At 36.0% G+C, this 21452-nt stretch overlaps 1 protein-coding gene across 1 annotated transcript in view; it reads right to left on the bottom strand.

Annotated features, from left to right (window-relative positions):
- Positions 1 to 20706, bottom strand: part of LOC150089150 (solute carrier family 15 member 4-like) — a 78879-nt gene extending 58173 nt beyond the window's left edge. Inside the window, exons 1-3 of the mRNA XM_090389513.1 lie at positions 19893 to 20706; positions 11271 to 11584; positions 4137 to 4299 (exon numbers count right to left, since the gene is read on the bottom strand). Coding sequence (XP_090245639.1) covers positions 4137 to 4299; positions 11271 to 11584; positions 19893 to 20510 — 1095 coding nt within the window. The 5' untranslated portion in view covers positions 20511 to 20706. The remainder of the gene's footprint in view (positions 1 to 4136; positions 4300 to 11270; positions 11585 to 19892) is intronic.
- Between the last annotated feature and the right edge of the window lie 746 nt (positions 20707 to 21452).

Here is a 21452-nt window from a genome sequence, read left to right as displayed (position 1 = left end):
CCTACCTGTTATCACCTATGGAGCTGGTGTGTGGTTCACCTGCTCGGCCATAGTAAGAATCAGAAATAAATTAGAATCAATACAAGCACACCTGCGCTACAGTTGCTGGCCGGAGCTCTCCCACTTTATCTGGAAGTAGCCAAAAGAGGCTTATATTATAGATTTAAAAAGGCATACCCACAGAATTTTTGGAGATGGCCCTTGATGCAGCCAACACCTTCAACGTTGAAAGAAAAAGTATAGCCACAAAACTTCATGAGTTCAAAAATTGCCCATGTTCCCAACATGCCCAGATGATGACTTAAAAACTATCAGGATAGCAGTATTCTGCACCCTGACATGACAAAACTGGATTGACCTGGGTACCCCCCAGGACTACCCTGTAGGAAACTGGGCCCCACACCAAATTAAGTAACTATGTAGGGAAGGGAGATGTATGGGCAGCCAGGGAAGCAGATTAGCTGAAAAATATCAGTAAGCTAGTAGCAAGGGGATGCAATGTTGAATGAAAAGGGAATAAATGTCAGTTCTGGTGAAAGAAAGAGTGACCCAGCACAAGGGAAAGAGAGAGTGAATGAGTGTTATGGTGAAAGGGAATGAGTGGAAGAGCAGACGTAATTGGCCGAAAGAATACAAAGTTAATAAAAACTTACCTTACTTTATATACTAACAACACAAACACTATCACTGCACTCTCCCCTGGGCTGCAAAAAACTTGTGGCTAGGCCAGCACCACAACTGAAGAATAACAGTAAGTTGAGGTGCCTAGAGAGTGCAGTGCAGAAAGAAAGAGTCGAACAAATGAAATGAAAGCCAGAAGAACGAATGAGAGAATGTGTGAGAAAAAGAACAGAAACCATAAATGTTACAGTTAAGTACAAACTAACCCTAGTTTTAATCTTTTGTATTCTTGCTTATTTAGCTTAACTATTATGCATTAGTATTTAAATTTACATTAAACACTATTGCATCCCCCCCTCTGGTGTGTGCGAAAAAAATATATATATATACCGTATTTCTTCGATTCTAAGATGCACCTTAATTTCAGAAAAAACTCTTTGATTCTAAGAAAAATAAATAAATAAAATAAAACACTAAAATAAATCTAACAAATATTTTTATTGTAATAGAATTCAATTTACTAACAACAATAGTACCGGTATTTATCAGTAGGTATGTTATTCATCATTTTCTTCTGAGGTCGATATCTGCATCTGAATCAATATCAGAGTCTACTTCACATTCAGGGTCACATTCTTCTGAGCCGTCGTTATCTTCATTATCCCATAATATATCATCTTCTGAGCCATGAGAGAACGTTGGTGATGCAACATTTTTTAAATGACTGCTTTACTATTATTTCTGGGATCAGCTTCCAAGCTGTTGATACCCATTCCGCCAATTTTGATGCCAGCGCTTTCTTAATTTTTCCGGAAGGTGTCAGCGGAAGGTTTGTCGGTCAACAGCCAGGATTCATATTCCTTTCTCAAGTAATCCTTAAATGGCTTGTTGACCGAAACATCGAGTGGCTGCAGTTGGCTAGTCATGCCATCAGGAATCACAACCAAGTCACCACGTTTTTATTTTTGACACGTTCGGACAAATGTCCATGAAATACATCAAGTACTAGCATGCTAGGTGGGTTATGAAGACTTCCAGGACATCTATTCCACACAACATTTAGCCAGCCTTCCATAAGCTCTGCCGACATCCATTCATTTTTTTTATGCACGCACAATGAGATCTTTGGGGAAAATTTCATTCTTCAGTATGGTTTTTCTATTTAAAATTAACTTTCGACCATCAGTGGTGATGCACAGCATCACAGTGATATGCTGTTTTTCATAGCCTGTGCTTCTAATCTTGATTTCTTTAGCACCTTTAGGGTTGACTGTGTAATTTCGAGGCATATCGAAGAAGACTGGGGTTTCATCAGCATTTTCAATTTGACTAAACTCATAGTTTCTTTTTTTCCCTTAATTTCATCACTTGTCGCTGAAAGTTAATTAGCTTCTGTTGAAAGTCTGCAGGAATTTTTTGACAAATAGATGTTCGTCGCCTTAACGATAATCCACTATGACACATAAGTCTTTAAAATTTATTTCCTCTATTCCAAGGGACTTGGCAATTTCTCCAGCTTTCAATTGCATGGCTTGTCGAGTGATGGGTAATCCTTTTGTGCGGGTCTCCGTTACAAAATGTATCACAGCTTAATCGACTTGTGGAAATCTTCAATTCTTATTCCCTGTAAAACACTTGGTTGTTGCTTTGCATGAAAATATGGAATTGCGATCATTTCTCCAACGACGAACATTTACTTCACTAATGTCAAAATGCCACCTCGCAGCTCTATTTCCATGTTCTTTTGCATACACAAAAATTTTTCATTTCAATGCAGCTTCGTAGTGCAATCTTTTTGACATTTTAATGTGCAGTAAGGGATCAAAATTAATGAAATACAGTAACTCCATTTCTTATGTACTTTCGAAGATACAAACAAAACATCCTGGTTTTCGCTGAGTGAGCTCCACTATAATGAAATAACAGTGGCTTCACATTTCAAAAGCATGTGAAATCACCCACGCCACTTTATTCTCCAATGGAATTGGAGAATGCGATAACTTGGAGGTGGAGTTTCCTTCAAAAAACAAAATGTGTGGTGCTGTGCAAAGTGCGGGGAAATTAAAAAAAAAAACTGCGATTATAAGACGCACCCCATTTTTAGAGATGTTTATAGGGGAAAAAAAAGTGCATCTTAGAATCGAAGAAATACAGTATATATAAAATATAAGAAAAAAGTATAAAAATAGAATGCAAGCAGAGTGAGAATGCAGATTATGAATGAAGTAAATGTGTCTCTCTCCCACCCCCCACTGTCAGCTAACATATCCTACTCCCGGAGCAGGATGGTCAATTTGACCATTCTACCGGAATCGACTCAACACAGCATTTGGCAATCTGAACTGTGTACTCAAACTCGATTCCCTTTAAAACCCCAACCCAAGGCAGGGAGGGGAAGAAACAGGTTTCTGTCTCCTCCTCCTCCCCTGCCTCCCCCATACTTTGTCTGGTGGGGCTCGTCCCGATCCTTCTATCTGTTTCCTCCCAGTCTTTAGTCTCCTCCCCCACTCTAACTAAACCAACCGAGTACCCCCTAACAATGCCACCAAATTCTAATCAACGTCTAAATTCTACCGCTTTCTCATAAATCTCTTTCGGCCTTTCCAAATTCTAGTGTTCAGCCCTTTTTTTTTTTTTTTTTTTTTTTTTTTTTTATATATATATAGGCCTTGCCACTGAATTCTTTGAAAATTATGTGGCTAGGCCTGCCAGAGTACTTAAATAATCTACTGGTTGCCTGACCTGCCTCCTTGTGGCAAAGTGTGGGTCCCAACAGAGGCCCAACGGCTAAATGGTCAGAGAAACAACCGAACACAACAAACCACTCCCCACACATGTTTTAAATGTCTGGCCTCCACTGAGTTCTGTGTCACGCATACAAAGAATATGACACGGATACATGTTCCAAGCACCTGCAGCAAATATTTCTCTATGCAGTGGATAGACACAAATGCTGGACAAAGAAGTGCATCCTTTCCCATTCATCTACACTTATGAAACAACTATCCTGTCTCTATTTATAAATGGCCAATGATTCCTGTTTATTTACAAGCATATGTGTATTGCATTGTTGTTGCTATTCTCTGGTATTGTAATATCCATAGGAAAATTGTTTGTCTGCCAATAATAAAGAATGGTTAAATTTATTTAGAAAGAAGTGGACAAGATTTAAAAATTTGAAATTCCTAATAAAAAAAATGTAACTAGAAGAGTTGTGTTGTGTTGTTATGTTGCTATTCTCTGGTTTTGTAATATCCATAGGAAAATAGTTTGTCTGCCAATAATAAAGAATGGTTAAATTTATTTAGAAAGAAGTGGACAAGATTTAAAAATTTGAAATTCCTAATAAAAAAAAATGTAACTAGAAGAAATGGTGACCCCAAGTAACTGGATATTACAGACAAGCTTAGTGAAACTTTCTTAGATTGCCCTAAAACAACACAATACTTATGCAATTCAAAATGTATAACAAGATTAGGATGATGGAAAAACAAAAAAAAGGAAATAAAAATTACCTGGAAGTATACAAGCCAGTAAGGGATAAGAAAAAGAAACACTATTAATACAGTCTGTAAAGTTTTTACATCATCTACAGCAGCTTCATGAAACTTTCCACCATATCTTAGCTTTGCTCTGTCTAGCCAAGATGGACTGCTGGTACTTGCTGACTGACTAGTGCTAAGTAAAAAAAGAAAAGAAAAAAAAATTACAAATTAACTATATATATATATATATATATATATAAACTATTTAGTGAATCATATTTAAACCATAAATGATTTAAAAAATTCAAATGTATGTGTGTGTGTGTGTGTGTGTGTGTGTGTGTGTGTGTGTGTGTGTGTGTGTGTGTGTGTGTGTGTGTGTGTGTGTGTGTGTGTGTGTCAAAATAGGCCAATTTTTATAAAAAATAAATAAATAACATAGAAAAATTCATGGATTTACCACTAGAACAATATCTGATAGAGATTCTTTGGAAATTTAATAAAATGTGTTTCCCCTTGACCCCTACTATACAGATGCACAATAATTATCCCTTGGAGTTCCCAAATCATTCTCTTAAGCACAGGTCAATAACACACTGCTTTGATTGGGTGCAAATTTGCCATTTCCAACTTAACTTGGGTTTCTAATGTAGAATGTTGCCTTATGATAAAATAATCAACAGATTCAGAAAGAGATAAACATTTCTTTAGTAAGCTTGGATAAATAAACATTTATAATAATTTTGAAATAAACACATACACACAAGCACACAGTTCAAGAGTGATACTAATATCTCTTATTACAATTTCATTGAATACAAGCCTGTCTTAGCAGTCATGACAAAAAGCCTCTTTTATCAGAGAAAATAATCTCTCAGCTAATTTAAGAAAAGTTTTTCTATTTTATGCTAGGATAATTCTTTAATTATACAACACAGATTTAATTATGCAAATTAGTTCCAACAAAAATTTGTGGAATTGTGTGTGTGTGTGTGTGGGGGGACAGGATTAAAAAATTCCTAATAAAAAAATATAACTAGAAGAAATGTGTGCAGAAGGGAAATTATTAAAGTAAACAAGCATGGATCTTCTAATTAAATAAGTCTACACTAAAATATCTATACACACAAAAACATCATAAACCACAACCAATAAAAAAAATTACTGCCATAGGACATACACAGTTCATTTCTATCTCCGGTATAATTTTATTTTAACCAATAACTCCCGATTGTGAAGATCACGGGCCAAGTTGTCATATGGAGATCACATCGCCCATGAATATAGAGCACAAGTAAGCACAGAGAACAGATCAAAATAATGGCAAACTAACATGAACTTTATTACACCACTCAATCAGGATATATTTTAGTACAAGGTAGGTGCAATATCTTTTATTTTAATCCACCAATACTAATCAGTTAAATGATAAATCATTATGTGTTAAAAAGGTATAAACAACATGCAACTTGCCTCACAATGAAGTGCATAAAGCAGTTTTCAAGAAATGGCTTGCTGGGGGGGGGGGGGACAATCAAAGGAAATCATTCTCTGTACAATAATGGCTGCCCACACACAGTGAATTTGATGACATCATCTAAATGCTTGACCTGGAATATCATAAACTGCTCGCCTTACAGTTCGGATTTAACTCCAAGTATTAACTCCTTGTTCAAGCCCAGGAAGCAACACTTAGGAAGGATATGTTCAACTAAAACCATTCAAGTGCAACATCCTGAATTGGCTGTGCAACCAGCCACTTCTTTCTATGTTGCAAGCATTAGTGCCTTACCTGGCAAAACTGTCAGTGTAAAGGAGCCAATACCTTGAAAAAGAATAAGAAATTTAACGATTCTGGTATGCATCACTTTGATATTTTTGTAAAATATAAAAGTCCAAGTCAACTTTGAACCTCTCTTGTATTTATAAAATTATTCAAAAATGACTTTAAACTTCCTTGACAAGCTTATCAAAATTATAACTGGTTAATCAAACATCTGAACAATTTTTAACATACTTGATTGGTTTTTCATTATTCGTTTCAGAAATAATTCCATTACTGAGAACAGTAAACACAAAGATTGTTTTATAGGCACAATGACTATGGCTAACAAAGATAGCCAGTTCTGTCACCCAAGTGTATATGATATCACAGGTAAGCAGGGTAAGGTTGATAGTTACAACACAGCCAGGGAAATTTGGGTGGGGGGACAGGAGGAATTAACTTTTTTTTTTTAACTAAAAATATCCCTCAACAGAGAGTTAGTGATTGGCAAACTCTCACAATCAGTGAAACAATTAATGGCAAATTGAAAAGGAGGACTAAATTCCAGACATATTGTAAAATTACAGAAACACAAATACAGTAAAATATAGTGAAATTGGTCATAAAGTGTTTCATGAAATTTTTCCTATACATAGTACATTCAAAAAGTTCCTGAATTTTTTTTTCCAAAAATTAAAGAATATACATACTTTTAAGGAATATTTCCATGTTATCCTTCAGCAGCAACACAGTTTTTTTAAAAAACAGTCAAGTGATTGGAAACAATCTGAGAAATCATTTTATACCACTGCCTTTAGCACTTGCTTTAAAGCAGCTCACACTCAGTCAGCATCTTTGAAACAATAATCATTCAGCAAATGTTTTACATTCAGAAAAGGAGATTTTAACTGTTGACCATATATTGACCAGAACTTGTAGGTTGGTCCCTAACAGACTAGCAAGAATTTTGTGGAATTACTGGATGAATGTTTTCTACAACAGCATGTTAGAGAGTGAACGAGAGGGTGTAATACTCTTGATCCTTATCAGTGTGATTATTCATGCATTAAGAATCTGCAGATAAAAGCACCACTGGTGGCAGTGATAACAGTGTATTGATTTGAGAATTACTTAAAGATGTCACTACAATCAAGGGTAAAGGAAGGATTTTGCTTTCGTAAAGGTGGCTACAGTTGTCTCAGACAGTTTTTAAATTCTATACAGTGGATATGTATTAAATTCCATACAGAAGATGTGTATTAAATTCTATACACATCTTCTGTGTATTGGCAATTCTCCAATCCAAAGGAATCTCCACTGGTAATCATAATTAACCTCTGGTTCAATACACTCCCTCAAAACTACAGGGCATATGCCATCAACTACAGGAGCCTTACTTGCCTTCATGCTCAAGAGTAATTACAGACCTGTTAGTTTAACTCCTGTTTCAGGGAAAATAATGGAGTCATTGTTAAAAGAAGTAATGCAAGACCATCTAGACAAGGCCACAATTATACTTCAGATATAGCAAGGGTTCATTAAGGGGAATTCTTGTTTGACCAATTTGATTGGATACTACGATGTGGTCACAAAGGAACTGGATGCAAAAGATAATTTTGATATCATATACTTGGATGGCGAAGGTAAAGAAAGCCAACACGAGAACCACGGGGAAACGTCAGTTAACTTACCCGGAAAATTAGTTTACCGATACCGCACTCTAGCGCTGCTCGCTCGGTAAACAGGCGGTAGATGCTATCGGTCTAGAACGATATACTGATTGACAGGTAGGCGGGGCAAACAATGTACTGATTGGTGCATGAATACAACAGACGATTACATCAGTTTAATCTCACTTTCCCTAATGTCAGAAGCACTAATAGTCACTTGCCTCAATGATAACTTGCCCTAATGCTTTCCATAATAGTGGAAAAAGGTCAAGTTACCCTACTTGGCTTGAACCACTCCCGAATTGGAGGTAACCTGATCTTTTTTTTTTAGAATCATGGGTGGACTAGTTGATAAATTGTTTATTAACAAAAAATAAATTTTTTTTATTACTGTATTTTTATTTTGTTGTTCAATAATATGCCCTAATGAATGCTTGCCATAATGGTGAAAAACGGTCAGGTTACCTCCACTTTAATCCCATGGGAGCTTGAAACCTTCCCGAAGTGGAGGTGGTAACCTGACCTTTTTCTTTAGAATCATGTGTGGACTAGTGGATAAAATTGTTTATTAATAAAATATAATTTTTTTTTATTACTATATTTTCATTTTTAAAGACACTCGCACGGATCATAATGACAATCAATACCTCAATAGCTATTCGCAATATATAAAAAAATTTTCTTGTTTATACTCCAGCACGATCACCAGGTCGGTGGCGTGTATAATATATATACAGTATATATAAAGAACCTTTCTTTCTTTTTCTATTATTTCCTTTAAGGTTGGGTCAGGAAAAAAAAAAAAATCAATTTCATGAATACAAATCATATAGCTATACTACAATAGCTATTCGCAATTTAATTAATAATATTCTGAAAAGTATCTTCATGATTTTCCCCATAAATTTGAAGCCACATATATTCATTCGTGTGACCCGTCAACAGGTAAGTCTTTTAGTCACACTTTTTAGTCCCTTCCACTGGGTTTCGATGTCATTCATACGTGTTCCTGTATGTGGATCTACAAAATGTTCCTTGTGTTTCACCGTTAAATGTTTGTAATTTTTTTTCTAAAACCGTAATAAGCCTATATCCGTGCTATTCATCTGTTATGATGATAATGTTTTTCTTCACTACTTTTCTAATAATGCATAAAAGAGTTTTTGCTTTCTGATTTTTTATGAATTTCATGAATACAAATTTTGATTCTCTTTAAAATACTTCAAACATCCATTTCTTCTTAGCAGTTAAATTTTGTCCTCTGTGATGTTTTGGTTTTACCAATAAAGTTTCATCTGCTTCTGCAGTTTTCCCTGATCCACCCAACAATGGGTTTTTTCAACAACTGCAATTCGCAAATATCTCTTAGTTTCTTATAAAACTTAATTTCTGTTACTTTTGAAATCTCCAGATGGAATGCTGTTGTAGTTACTGGCATGCATATTGACCAAAGGTATATAATATACATTATCTTTTTAATGGAAGTTTTGTATTTTCCATAAAACTACGTTTTAATAAAGAAACTCATGCAGAACATTTTTTACAATGCCAGAACTTTCCATATGACTCTGTTCATGATTCAATTAGTTTAAAATAATTATTGCACTTAAAACAGTACAATTTCGGTCTTATTAATTTAGTTTTCATCAAAAAATCAAACGTTTTATTTTCCTTACAAATTTTTTCCATCTTTAAAAGATTCATCTCTACTATTACCTGTTTAGCATTCATTACAAAACTAATTATGCACCGTTCTTTACTCATAAATGCACATCATAATGCCAACCAATGACTACACAGTATCTTTTCGTCTGTTGAAACCCACCACAAATCATGTCACGCCTACCTGTCAATCAATATATCGTTCTCAACTTCTACTCCAGACCGATAATACCTACTGTCTGTTTACCGAGTGAGTAGTGCTAGCATGCGGTATTGGCAAACTAATTTTTCGAGTAAGTTAGCCGACCATTTCCCGTGTTGGCTTTCTTTACCTTAACCACTTGGATTTCAGGAAAGATCTTGATATCGTTGCACATAAGAGACTGCTGTACAAATTGGAGCGTGCAACATTAAGAGAAACCTGCTGCTATGGATGTAATCAATGGACAATGCTCTTCATGGACTAAAGTTATGAGCGGGGTCATCCAGAGTTCGACCCATTGTTGTTTTCTATATTTATCAATGATAGTGATGAAAGCATATCAGACTTAATGTCCAAGTATGAAGATGATACAAAAGATTGGCAGGGTGATTAATGACAATACACCACTGCAACAGGATTTAGAAAAGTTAGGCAGATGGGTTGAGAAATGGCAACTGAATTTTAACTAGGCAGAGCACTGCATATGGGTAGCAGTAATCCCAGAGTAACATACCAACTGTGTAGTACTACACTCAGAGTAGTGTAAAATAAAAAAGACCTCATGGTAATTGAGCAGTTAGATATGTAGTTCTCTGAGCAATGCAGAGAGGCTGCCAGGACAGCTCATGGGGCTTTGTCAATGATATACAGGAATTTTGCCAGCAAAGATAAGGAGGTGATTATCCCTTTGTATAAGTCAATGGTCTGGTCACATCTTGAGTACTGCATACAGGTCTGGAGGCCTCATCTTAGAAAGGATATAGAGTTTTTGGAACAAGTATAAAGATGGGTAATAAGATTGGTGAGTGGAAAAAAGGGGTACTCTTATCAAAAAAGCTTCAGTGTCCAAAGACTAGGCACTTGAGAGGTGATCTTACTGAGGTGTTTAAGGCTTTGAATAGATTAAGCAAGCACAATGCTGATGGGAGTCTTCCTCTTGCTCGTACCACACACACAAGAGAGCATAAATTCAAAAAGACTAGATGTGCAGAAGTTTGCTTTTAGCTAGCAGATGGTGGATTAAATTTCTTGCATCATTTGCCACTGCTAATGCTAATGAGAAAAAACATGGTGCATGATTTTATCTTATACTAAAACCATTATTCCATGTCCAGTGAGTTGCTTATTAACCAAACTAGATCTGGTGCACTATCATGAACCAAAATCAAGTCCCCTAAAACTCCCAAAACTTGTCTGGCTTTTTTGATTCAAAATTGTCATACAAAAAGAATTTTAATAGTTAAATATGCAAACATACACACTTGTGCAGATATATGATAAATATAAGATTAGATCATCATACCAAATAAAACAATGCGAATGGTCAAAAAAGTGGCCAATACAGCAAGGAATTTGCAACCAATTTCAACATACATTTCATTATTTGGTAAATCATAGCCTTTTGTTATGAATTTGAAGTGAGCAATGCCTTTATGGTCTGAGACTTCTAAAATCACTTTGTTTCTGCTCTTGTCCATTCAAAACTTCTTCGGTAGCAACTGCCACTCCAGAAATTATGATTTGGTTTATAAACCATTCAAATAAACAAATCTCATTACCATTAATGATTTTCTCTAAAAGTAAGCCATTTTGCTTGTACAATTGATTAGGATAGCTGATAAAATCAAGGAACACAACTTATATACTTGAGAATGGATTATAACTGCTAGGCATTCATCAACTTCTAAATATGTCACGAAATGTTTCTCTCCTATCTACGGGAGATTTATTATAATATATATATATTCTGGGAACTTTGTGAATATACCTTTTATTTAAAATATGTAGTGTACGTTCAGTTTCAAATTAGATATTCTGCAATTTTATACTGCCACTTATTTCAGGAAAAAATGGTCAACACTTACCTTGAGGTTTCAGAAACTGCCTGTCTTGTATTGAAACGATGATTTGATTTATATGCTTCTTTAAGTATTGCTAATATTTTAGTGATTAGGCTTCCAGAAGCAGGATGGCAGGAATAAAGAGGGTGTCCTGCAATGAAAATCACAGTAGCAACACCAAGACAGCAAGCTGGAATTATATATCCCCAAAAAAACGTAAAATTTGTTGACTGCTGTATATAAGCAATACCACCTACAGCAATAAAGGCTCCAATATTTATGCACCAATAAAACCAATTAAAGAAAGCACGAAGATTATCCTTTCCACCTGCTCGCACCTGAAAAATTTTTATTACAGAACAATTACCTTAATTTCTGTTTTAAAAATACTTTTTCTTAAAGTTCTAAAGAAAAGTCTTAAAAAACTGCAACCTTTTGAAGAGGCAAACCCCTTAAACTTAACATGTTTTCTTAAGATTATAAAAATTTCTACACTATATTCTGAAAGATTTTAAAGAGAGAAATAATAGCAAGAGAAACTAAAATAATTCCAAAATTACAATATTTCATATGATTTACTATTCAGAAGACAATCTTAAAACTTAAAAATATTATATACGGTATTTCTAAGCTATAAGAAATATATAATATTTGTTATTTCAATTAAAATATACAAGTAACCAATTTTTATATTTTTGCTTTAAAGAGCCCTATACTGAAAAATGGCAAAGTATCTATATTTTTTTCTGTAAGTAGATTCCAAATGAAAATGTCTGTACTGTATTACTGAAGCTAAGGTGATGATTGTATATTGTATGGCTATGTAGGAAAATTTTATTTACAAAATGGAAAATTGTGTGCTACAGTGGATAGTTATGTTATTGTTAGTTATTTTGGTTTTTAGGAGCATTAGCAACTAAGGCCATATTGCTCCGGGAATATGCAGTGGTCATTCCCTGACTTTTCCGCATCCTCTGCATTTGGTGGTGACGAGCTCGAACCCCGGTCTAATAAAGAAGTGTGTGCTATGCACTGCTGCTCCTTCCCACCTGGCTACGGAGGCACCCGACACTGTGGATAGAGCATAATCACAAAATTGTAATCAATGTGGAGTTCACAAATAAAATTCCATCCCCTTGTTAAATTAAACACAAGAAACACTTTAACAACAAATTAAATATAGCAAATTAATTAATGCTGCTAATAGGATTACAGGTAAGATAAGGCAAAGTGCTATTCTGCTCCATCCCTATATCAAAAAAAAAATAAATAAATAAAATTTAAATACAACCCCTTTTCAGAGTTCACAAGTGCCAGCATCCTTTGAAAAGATAGTACGTGTGGGGCACTTTGTGGTATTTTTTGTGTTATTATTTAAGTCTAAATCTTTCGGGTGTGGACATGCATCTCTTTGGGTAAGAAGACATGTTCAATCCTCCGAGGATTAGTGTTGCCAAAGCTTTCTATTCTTAATCTTATGTTAATGTTTATTTTATTTATTTTGATATAAGAATGATTACATTCATTGGAGCAGAACAGCATCTGCCTTAGCATTAGCATTAGCAGAGGCATATGATGCAAGAAAGCAAGCTTATTCAGCATCAGCCAAAAAAAACAAAAAAAAAAAAAAAAAAAAACCACTCCCATTTCACCCCTCCGTTCGTTCGAAATACCTGTCCAGTTGAGCTTTAAATTTGTTTAGGCTATCAACTTCAACAACCAGTGATGGAAGTCGGTTCCACCAACCAACCACCCGCTGGCCAAAGGCAAATTTCCGCACATCTATCCGACATCCGTCCTTCCTCAATTTGAATTTATGCCCTCTGAGGTGATTATTCTGAGAAAGATGAAGAATCCCATTGGCATTGAGCATGCTCAAACCATTCAAAGCCTTATACACCTCTATCAGATCACCTCGCCGGTGCCTAGTCTCCAGACTCTGTAATTTGCAAAACTTAAGCCTTTCTTCGTAAGAGCAACCCTTTGTTCCATTTACTAATCTTGTTGCCCTTCTCTGTACCCGTTCCAGCAGCTCTACATCCTTCTTGAAATGAGGCCTCCAGACCTGTATACAGTACTCAAGATGTGGCCTTACCATTGCCTTATACAAGGGAATAATCACCTCCTTATCCCTGCTAGAAAAATTCCTGTATATCATTGACAAGACACCATGAGCTACTCTTGCAGCTCGTCTGCACTGCTCAGAGAACTTCATATCTGCCTGCACAATTACCCCCAGGTCCTTTTCATTCTCCACCACTGTCAGTGTAGTACCGCAGAGTTGATACGTTGCTCTGGGGTTACTGTTTCCCATATGCAGCACTTTACATTTGTCGATGTTAAACCTCATTTGCCACCTCTCAGCCCATCTGTTCAACCTGTCCAGATCCTGTTGCAGCAGCATAGCGTCAGTATTGTCCTTAACGACCCTGCCAACCTTTGTATCATCTGCAAACTTGGACATTAAACTTGATATCCTATCATCAATATCATTCATAAACACCGAAAACAACAACGGACCCAACACTGAACCTTGAGGAACTCCACTAATAACATTAGTCCACGTTGAGCAGTGTCCATTGATTACCACTCTCTGTCTTCTGCCACTCAACCATCCCCTTATCCATAGCAGCAATTTGCCTCCAATGCCACACTGCTCCAATTTGTGCAGCAGTCTTCCATGTGCAACAGTATCAAAAGCCTTTCTAAGATCCAAATATATAATATCAAAGTTATTCCCTGCATCCAGTTCTTTTGTGACTACATCATAGTATCCAATCAAATTGGTCAGGCAAGACCTGCCCTTAACAAAACCATGCTGCGTCTGAGCTATAACTGAATTCTTGTCTAGATGATCCTGCAGTGCTTCTTTAACCAGTGCCTCCATTAATTTACCTGGAACAGAAGTTAAACTAACAGGTCTATAATTACTTGTGTCAGCCTTTGAACCTCCTTTGTGAATTGGGGTCACATTTGCACATCTCCAGTCCATAGGTACCTCCCCTGAGTCCAAGGAAGCTCTCATAATTATGGCTAAGGGTTTGCTTACTTCCTTTGCTGCCTCCTTTAATATAACTGGATAGATCCCATCCACCCCAGGTGCCTTTTTTATGTTTATCCCCAACAATCTCTCCTCCACTTTCCTCTCAGTTATTACAAAATCATCCAGCTCACTGCCAATGTTTACTTTACCTACATCATTCTCCTTCCTGAATAACTCCTCATGCGTGAATGTAGATGCAAAATACTCGTTTAGATTGTTAGCCACCTGAGCAGGATCCTCAACTGTTGAACCATCAATATCCAGTGGACCAATCTGATTCATCCCTTTCCTTTTCGAGTTCAAGTATGTAAAGAACTCTTTTCTGTTTTTCTTTGCATCCTTTGCCAAGGATTTTTCATAGTCTGCCTTTGCCTGCCTAATCTCCTTTGTGACTTGGTTACAGACCAACTTATATCTATCATAGGCTTCCATGTCACCCATTAATTTGTATGTATCCCATGCATTTTTCTTCTCTGCCACATGTCTCATTAGTTCATCTGACAACCATTTAGGCCTAAACCTTGAACAATATTTCTTAGTTGGTATGTAAAGCCTGGTAGCCTCCAAGATTAGTTCCTTGAATGCTTCCCATTTTGAGTTTGCTGTTGGTAACATCATCACTTGGTCCCACTGTATAGAATTTAAATACTGTCTCAGACCATCATAGTCGCCTTTACGAAAACAAAAACCCTTCCCTTTACCTCTGATGGTAGTTACCTCCTTGAGTAAATCCCACTTCAACACACTGTGATCACTGCCACCTAGTGGTTCATTTATCTGCAGGTTCTTAATGCATGAGGAATCACTACTGATAATCAGATCAAGAGTATTGCTCCCTCTCGTTGCCTCACGAACATGCTGATGTAGAAAACAATCATCCAATAAATCCACTTAAACTCTATTAACAGTATCAATTAATTTGTGATATTTATTTTGTGGTTGAAGTGTTTCCAAAGGTTTAATTTAATTAATGATACATGTTACCTCTATCAAGATTTATAAGAAACCTTTAACAAACATGTGCTGTTTCCTCATACAATACCATTCCTCCTGGTTTACAAATTTTATAATGCTTGCTATACACATATAATTGTATTTATTTTATTATCTCTCTCTCATTATTCCCCCCCCCCATCCAGACTAGGTTGGCTTCCAAGAGATATTTAATTAATGCTATTTTCACGAATTTACAATTTTTTCTGTTCTTATTTTGTCATTATTAGCCATATGGTGCAAGGAAGACTGAGGCTTATGCTGCACCAACCAAAAAAAATTTCTGAATTACCCTAAGAAGTCAGAAGCAGAAAGGAATCACCAAGAAAGAGAAGAATGATGATATCCACCTCAGGACCCTGGGTGTGCCAAGCCCATACTCACAGATGTGAGCCCCTGGGAGTAATCTTAGTTAGCAACACAGAACAGGTCTTAGTGGCAGAAAGCAACTGTCAATGGGGCTGTGAAATTTCTTCAGAATAGAAGAATTAAGTCTGAGGTTTAGACATTTAGTTGATTCAGTTCAACAGTTTATTAGATATAGGCTGAGAATTTATTCAGCTTTAAACAGAACAGTCCCAGTAACTTTTGTGGTATGTGCAGCTGCATTCTTGCTTCAGCTTAACAGGCACAGAATTGTATTTTATTTCTGTCCAGTTAAAGAATAATTTTTTTTTTTTTTTTTTTTTTAGGTTTTTCTAGCCAGGCTGATGGCCATACAAAATCTAAATTTCATATTTTTTGATTACCAGTTTATTTATTCCCCTTCCCTGATACAACTACAGGGACAGCTATAGTCCATGTAATACTAATGAACATGAACACACATAAATTGCAAGATCCAGCCTTTACAAATAATACTGGCATTTGTTAACTGTTATATACGTAAATAGGGGCAGCATTCCTAGTGCTCTATAAAAGATTTTATAGTACTGTGGTGGGAGTAGGAAACAATACACATCAGTCTAGTTTATCTAGATCTTCTTGAAGCAGCATACCTGATTAATGTTGTCAGCCACTGAGCCAACCTCTGTATTATAGCGAACTTAGCAAATATCATTAATAATTATTAAAAACAGAAGGGGGACCTAAGAATGACCACCACGGAACCCCACTCACCATACATGTCTACAAAGAGACATGACCATGTATATATCTATTGCGTCCACTAACACTCTGATCCATAGTACTGCAGTAAAGTGCCCATGATGACACAATCGAAATGTGAAACAGTATCAATAGCTTCACTGATATCTAAGTATAAGAGCTTATCTAACTCAATAGTTATTTGGAATCTACAATGATAGCACATAAAATCTAAGGCAGTGCACCCAGCTGACATGGGTGGACAGTATAATGTTGAGTCTCATCGGTGAGACATAAGCATTGGAAGAGCAAAAATGAGTAGGAGTGTGTTATAGGCATAATGACTCTGATGAGTACAATGAACAACTGTACAAGGAAACAGAGTGGGACAGTAAATCAGAATTTCTTATAATGGAGGTTTTAACCTTCAAGATATTTACTGAAACTTGTGGGGTGGTCACTCACACACTAGCCAGATTTTTGTGGATTTACCAGATTGGATGTTTTCTATAGAAGCATGTTAGAGAAGCAACAAGAGAGAGTAATACTCTTGATCTGATTAGAAGCAGTGATTATTCATGCATTAAGAATTTGCTAATAAAAGAACTACTAGGTGGCAATGTTCACAGTGTATTGATGTGGGATTTCTTTAAACATGTAGTTACCATCAAGGGTAAAGGGAAGGGTTTTTGCTTTTGCAAAGGTGACTACAGTGGCCTCACAAAGCTTCTAAATTCTATACAGTGGGACCAAGTGATGATGTTACCATCAGCAAATTCTAAATGGAAAGCATTTAAGGAATTAATAATAGAAGCTACTAGGCTTTTCATACCAATTATGAAATACTGTTCAAGGCTTAGCCCTAAACAGATGTCAGAAGAACTGATGAGACTTGTGGAAGAGAAGAAAAATACATGAGATGCATATAAATTATCAGATGATACAGAAGCCTATGATAGATATATACAAGCTAATCAGGTCACAAAGGAAGTTAGGCAGACATATGAAACGTCTCTGGCAAAAAATGCAAATAACAGCAGCAAAAACTTCTATGCTTATATTAATAACAGAAGGAAGGGATTGAATCACATTGGACCACTTGATGTTAATGGGTTAACTCAGTGGTTTTCAACCGGAATGCCGTGGCACACTAGGGTGTCACAACAACATTCTTGGGGTGTCGTGTAATTTGGGTTTAAGTTACTTAAAGTTATTATTATTATTATTATTATTATTTTGAAATTTATACATTTATTTCATTATAAAAAGGGTACAATATAAAGGGTATGATACAATATCCATCGTACCGTATCTTTTTAATTTTGTGGTGATCTATAATTGATCTTTATTTAGTACCTCTATATAAAGAATAAAATTATTATATATAGGTATATATTAAAAGGTCAAAAAACCACTCTGTTAGGTATTTCTTTTGGCCTAGGGGTGCCATGAAAAAATTACTGGGACAGTAAGGACGCCGTGAACCGAGAAAGGTTGGGAACCTGTGGGTTAACTGTTGGCGACCCTCCACTTTCCTCTCAGTTATTACAAAATCATCTAGCTCACTGCCAGAGTTTACTTCACCTCTGGCATTCCTCTTCCTGAATAACTCCTCATGTGTGAATGTAGATGTAAAATACTCATTTAGTTTGTTAGCCACCTGAGCAGGATCATCAACTGTTAAACCATCAATATCCAGTGGACCAATCTGATTCATCCCTTTCCTTCTAGAGTTTACATAGGTAAAGAACTCTTTTCTGTTTTTCTTTGCATCCCTTGCCAAGGATTTCTCATAATCTGCCTTTGCCTGCCTAATCTCCTTTGTGACTTGGTTACAGACCAGCTTATATCTATCATAGGCTTCCATGTCACCCATTAATCTATTATGTATCCCATGCATTTTTCTTCTCTGCCATATGTCTCATTAGTTCATCTGACATCCATTTAGGCCTAAACCATAAACAATATTTCTTAGTTGGTATGTAAACCCTAGTAGCTTCCAAGATAAGTTCTTTAAATGCTTCCCGTTTTGAATTTGCTGTTGGTCCCACTGTATAGAATTTAAATACTGTCTCAGACCATCATAGTCGCCTTTACGAAAGCAAAAACTCTTCCCTTTACCCCTGATGGTAGTTACCTCTTTGAGTAAACCCCATTTCAGCACACTGTGATCACTGCCACCTAGTGGTTCCCTTATCTGCAGATTCTTAATGCACGAAGAATCACTACTGATAATCAGATCAAGAGTATTACTCCCTCCAGTTGCCTCCCAAACATGCTGATGTAGAAAACAATCATCCAATAAATCCACAAAAGCCTTGCTAGTGTGTGAGTGACCAAACTACAAATTCCAGTCAATATCTGGGAAATTAAAATCTCCCATTATAAGACTCTCTGATTTACTGGCCCACTCTATTTCCCTGTACAGTTTCTTATTATACTCATCAGAGTCATTAGGCCTATAGCACACTCCTACTCTCAATTTTGATCTCCCAATGCTTATGTCACACCAAACTAACTCGATACTGCACTGTCCAGCGATGTCGACTGGCTTCACTTCCTTGGATTTTATGCTTCTTAACTAATAGCATAACCCCTCCTCCCTTCCTATCCTGTCTATCCTTTCTGTAGACATTGTACTCCCCAAATTCCAGTTCTGCATTCCTTATATCTGTGTGACACCATGTCTCTGATATCCCAACAATATCTGCCTTTGATGTTTTGAGCAATACCTCAAATTCATCAAATTTACTTACCAAACTCCTAGCATTGGTGTACACACAAGTATACATGCACTTGTTCCTATTCTTAGCTACCCTAACACAACCCATGTGTTTACTTGTACCGCAATGATTCCCAGCAGTCTCTGAAATATCCTGCATCTTGTTTTCCAGGCTGCTGCTCATTCCAATAGAAGCAGTGCAAGAATCACTTTCACCTCTGCCAGTGGCTACTGTTAATCTATTAGTCCTTGTATCCCCCCCCCAAGCTAGCAGTTTTCTGACCCACCTAACACTGCCTCGATGCATCAGCAAATATTCTTGCACCCTTTCTATTTAAGTGTATCCCATCCCTGTGGAAGCAGTCTCTCCTGTTAACTTGTTTATTTACACACCAGTATGTCAAAAGATATCAATGTGGTTGACCAGTATGCAGGCTTATCATTATCATCATTAGCCATGTGGTGCAAGGAAGCCTGAGACTTTTGCTGAAATATTGAAACAAATATTTCATCAGAACAAACTGTTTGTGAATGTGGGAGGAGGGGGGAATTTTATCATTAAACTGCTCAAATTTCAGAAACTTTGTCTGACAATATTTGCATATATTATGTCTATTAAAAATTGTTTATTTTATCTAAATTTCCTAATATACAAAGTCCATTTAAATTTTACTTATTCTCCTTCTCTCAAAAGCACTACAAAACCATAACTGGGTTACAAATAGTATTAGAAATATAAAAATACCATAAGTAATCAAATAAAATTTTAACATACGTATACAAAATACACTGAACTACTTACCTGGTCTGCACCAAATGGTGCAATGTTTACTTTAACTGTTCCTGTTGCAATTCCAATAACTACTATAAGAAGATAAACCAACCAACTACATGGTTCTTGGAACAATGGTACATCAGCAGTAGGAACCTGAATGTCAGCATAATTAGTAATTACAATATTCTTTGCTTGTGTTTGCCACATGCATAAGTAAGGAATTTTTGTGTGATCTTCTGAGTGAGCAATTTCAGGAAGTACGGAATATGCTGCAGTATAAAATAAAAGTGCCAGAACAATAGTCCAAAATCTACCTAGAATGGAATCTGCTATCCACCCACCAAACAAAGAAGAAACATAAGTCACACCAGTCAGACAAAGTGATGTACTCATTGCATTGTATGACATCCACTTCAGGGGTATTCTATTAAGGAACAGATATAGATTTCCTGACAGGGAGTAGAACGCTATTCTTTCCAGCATAACATTGATTAGAATGATTGCACTAGAGCTCAAAATTCTGAACCTAGAACGTACAGACAATTGCTGATATGTGTTTGAAGAATTGAGGTTTGGTTGTGAAGTCGATCCATAAGATCCACCAGTCGAACTAATAAGAGATTGCCTTTCCTGACTTCTCAACATTATGAAACAAAAGTTACTTCACATTAAATAAAAATGAAGAAATGAGATGGGCGACCAAAACAATTATTCTATAACTCTCAAATACTCAAGCATAACAGCCACATATTCTGCAAATGTAAATGAATAAAAATCACGATGTCACTTGGTAAATGGTTACCAAAAAGTTAAAGTAACTATTTACATATCCAACTGTCATAACAGACCACAAATCTCACAAAACTGTCTGTCAGTATAGCCTTTCGTTTGCTAATTGTATAGAACTGATACATAAAGATAAATGGATCCACATACAGTAAGGTACTTTACTAAGTCCTGTACACAGGAGCCGGTTGGCTTGAGGTAAAACTAATAGCACTGAAAATTATCGTAGATTAAAACAACTAGTTTAGGCGGTGGTGATAAAAATCATAACTGAAACATTTAAACTGCCTTTTTCATTTAAAAATAAAAAATAAGTTAGCATCAGACAATGCAAAAAAGTATCTTAAATCACAGTTTTGTTTGCATGACAAACAATCAGCTGACCAAGAAATGACAGTTATACACAACTTTAGGTTTCTGCCTAAAATCCAGTAGGCTTTTTAATGTAAGTCAGAAAATGAATGCAGTTTTTTTTATTTATTTCAGTTTTATTAGAATATATTAGAATTAAACAAATGGAAAGAAACCAAATCCAGTAAAATGCGGAAGCGAAAGTGAGGCTATACTTCCGTGTTGACCATAAGGAAAGGCTTACACGTGGTTAAAGAAATAACACCTGGAAAGCGGTAAGTGTAACAAGTGTTATCTGACAAAGCCTGAGTTAGTATTATTACTATCTCAAATTTCATTGGTAGTTATTCGTTGCATATATAAAACTATCGTTAGTAGACATTGCTATAATACTATTGGATCTCGTTATTTTACAAATCAAAATGACAGATTGAACTCAAACTGACAGAC

This window comes from Mastigoproctus giganteus, chromosome 2 (assembly GCF_048544385.1).
Source record: "Mastigoproctus giganteus isolate SK-2022 chromosome 2, ASM4854438v1, whole genome shotgun sequence".
Taxonomy (NCBI): Eukaryota; Metazoa; Arthropoda; class Arachnida; order Uropygi; family Thelyphonidae; genus Mastigoproctus; species Mastigoproctus giganteus.
The sequence above is the reverse complement of the archived record's forward strand: the minus strand, read 5'-3'. Positions and strand labels throughout refer to the sequence as shown.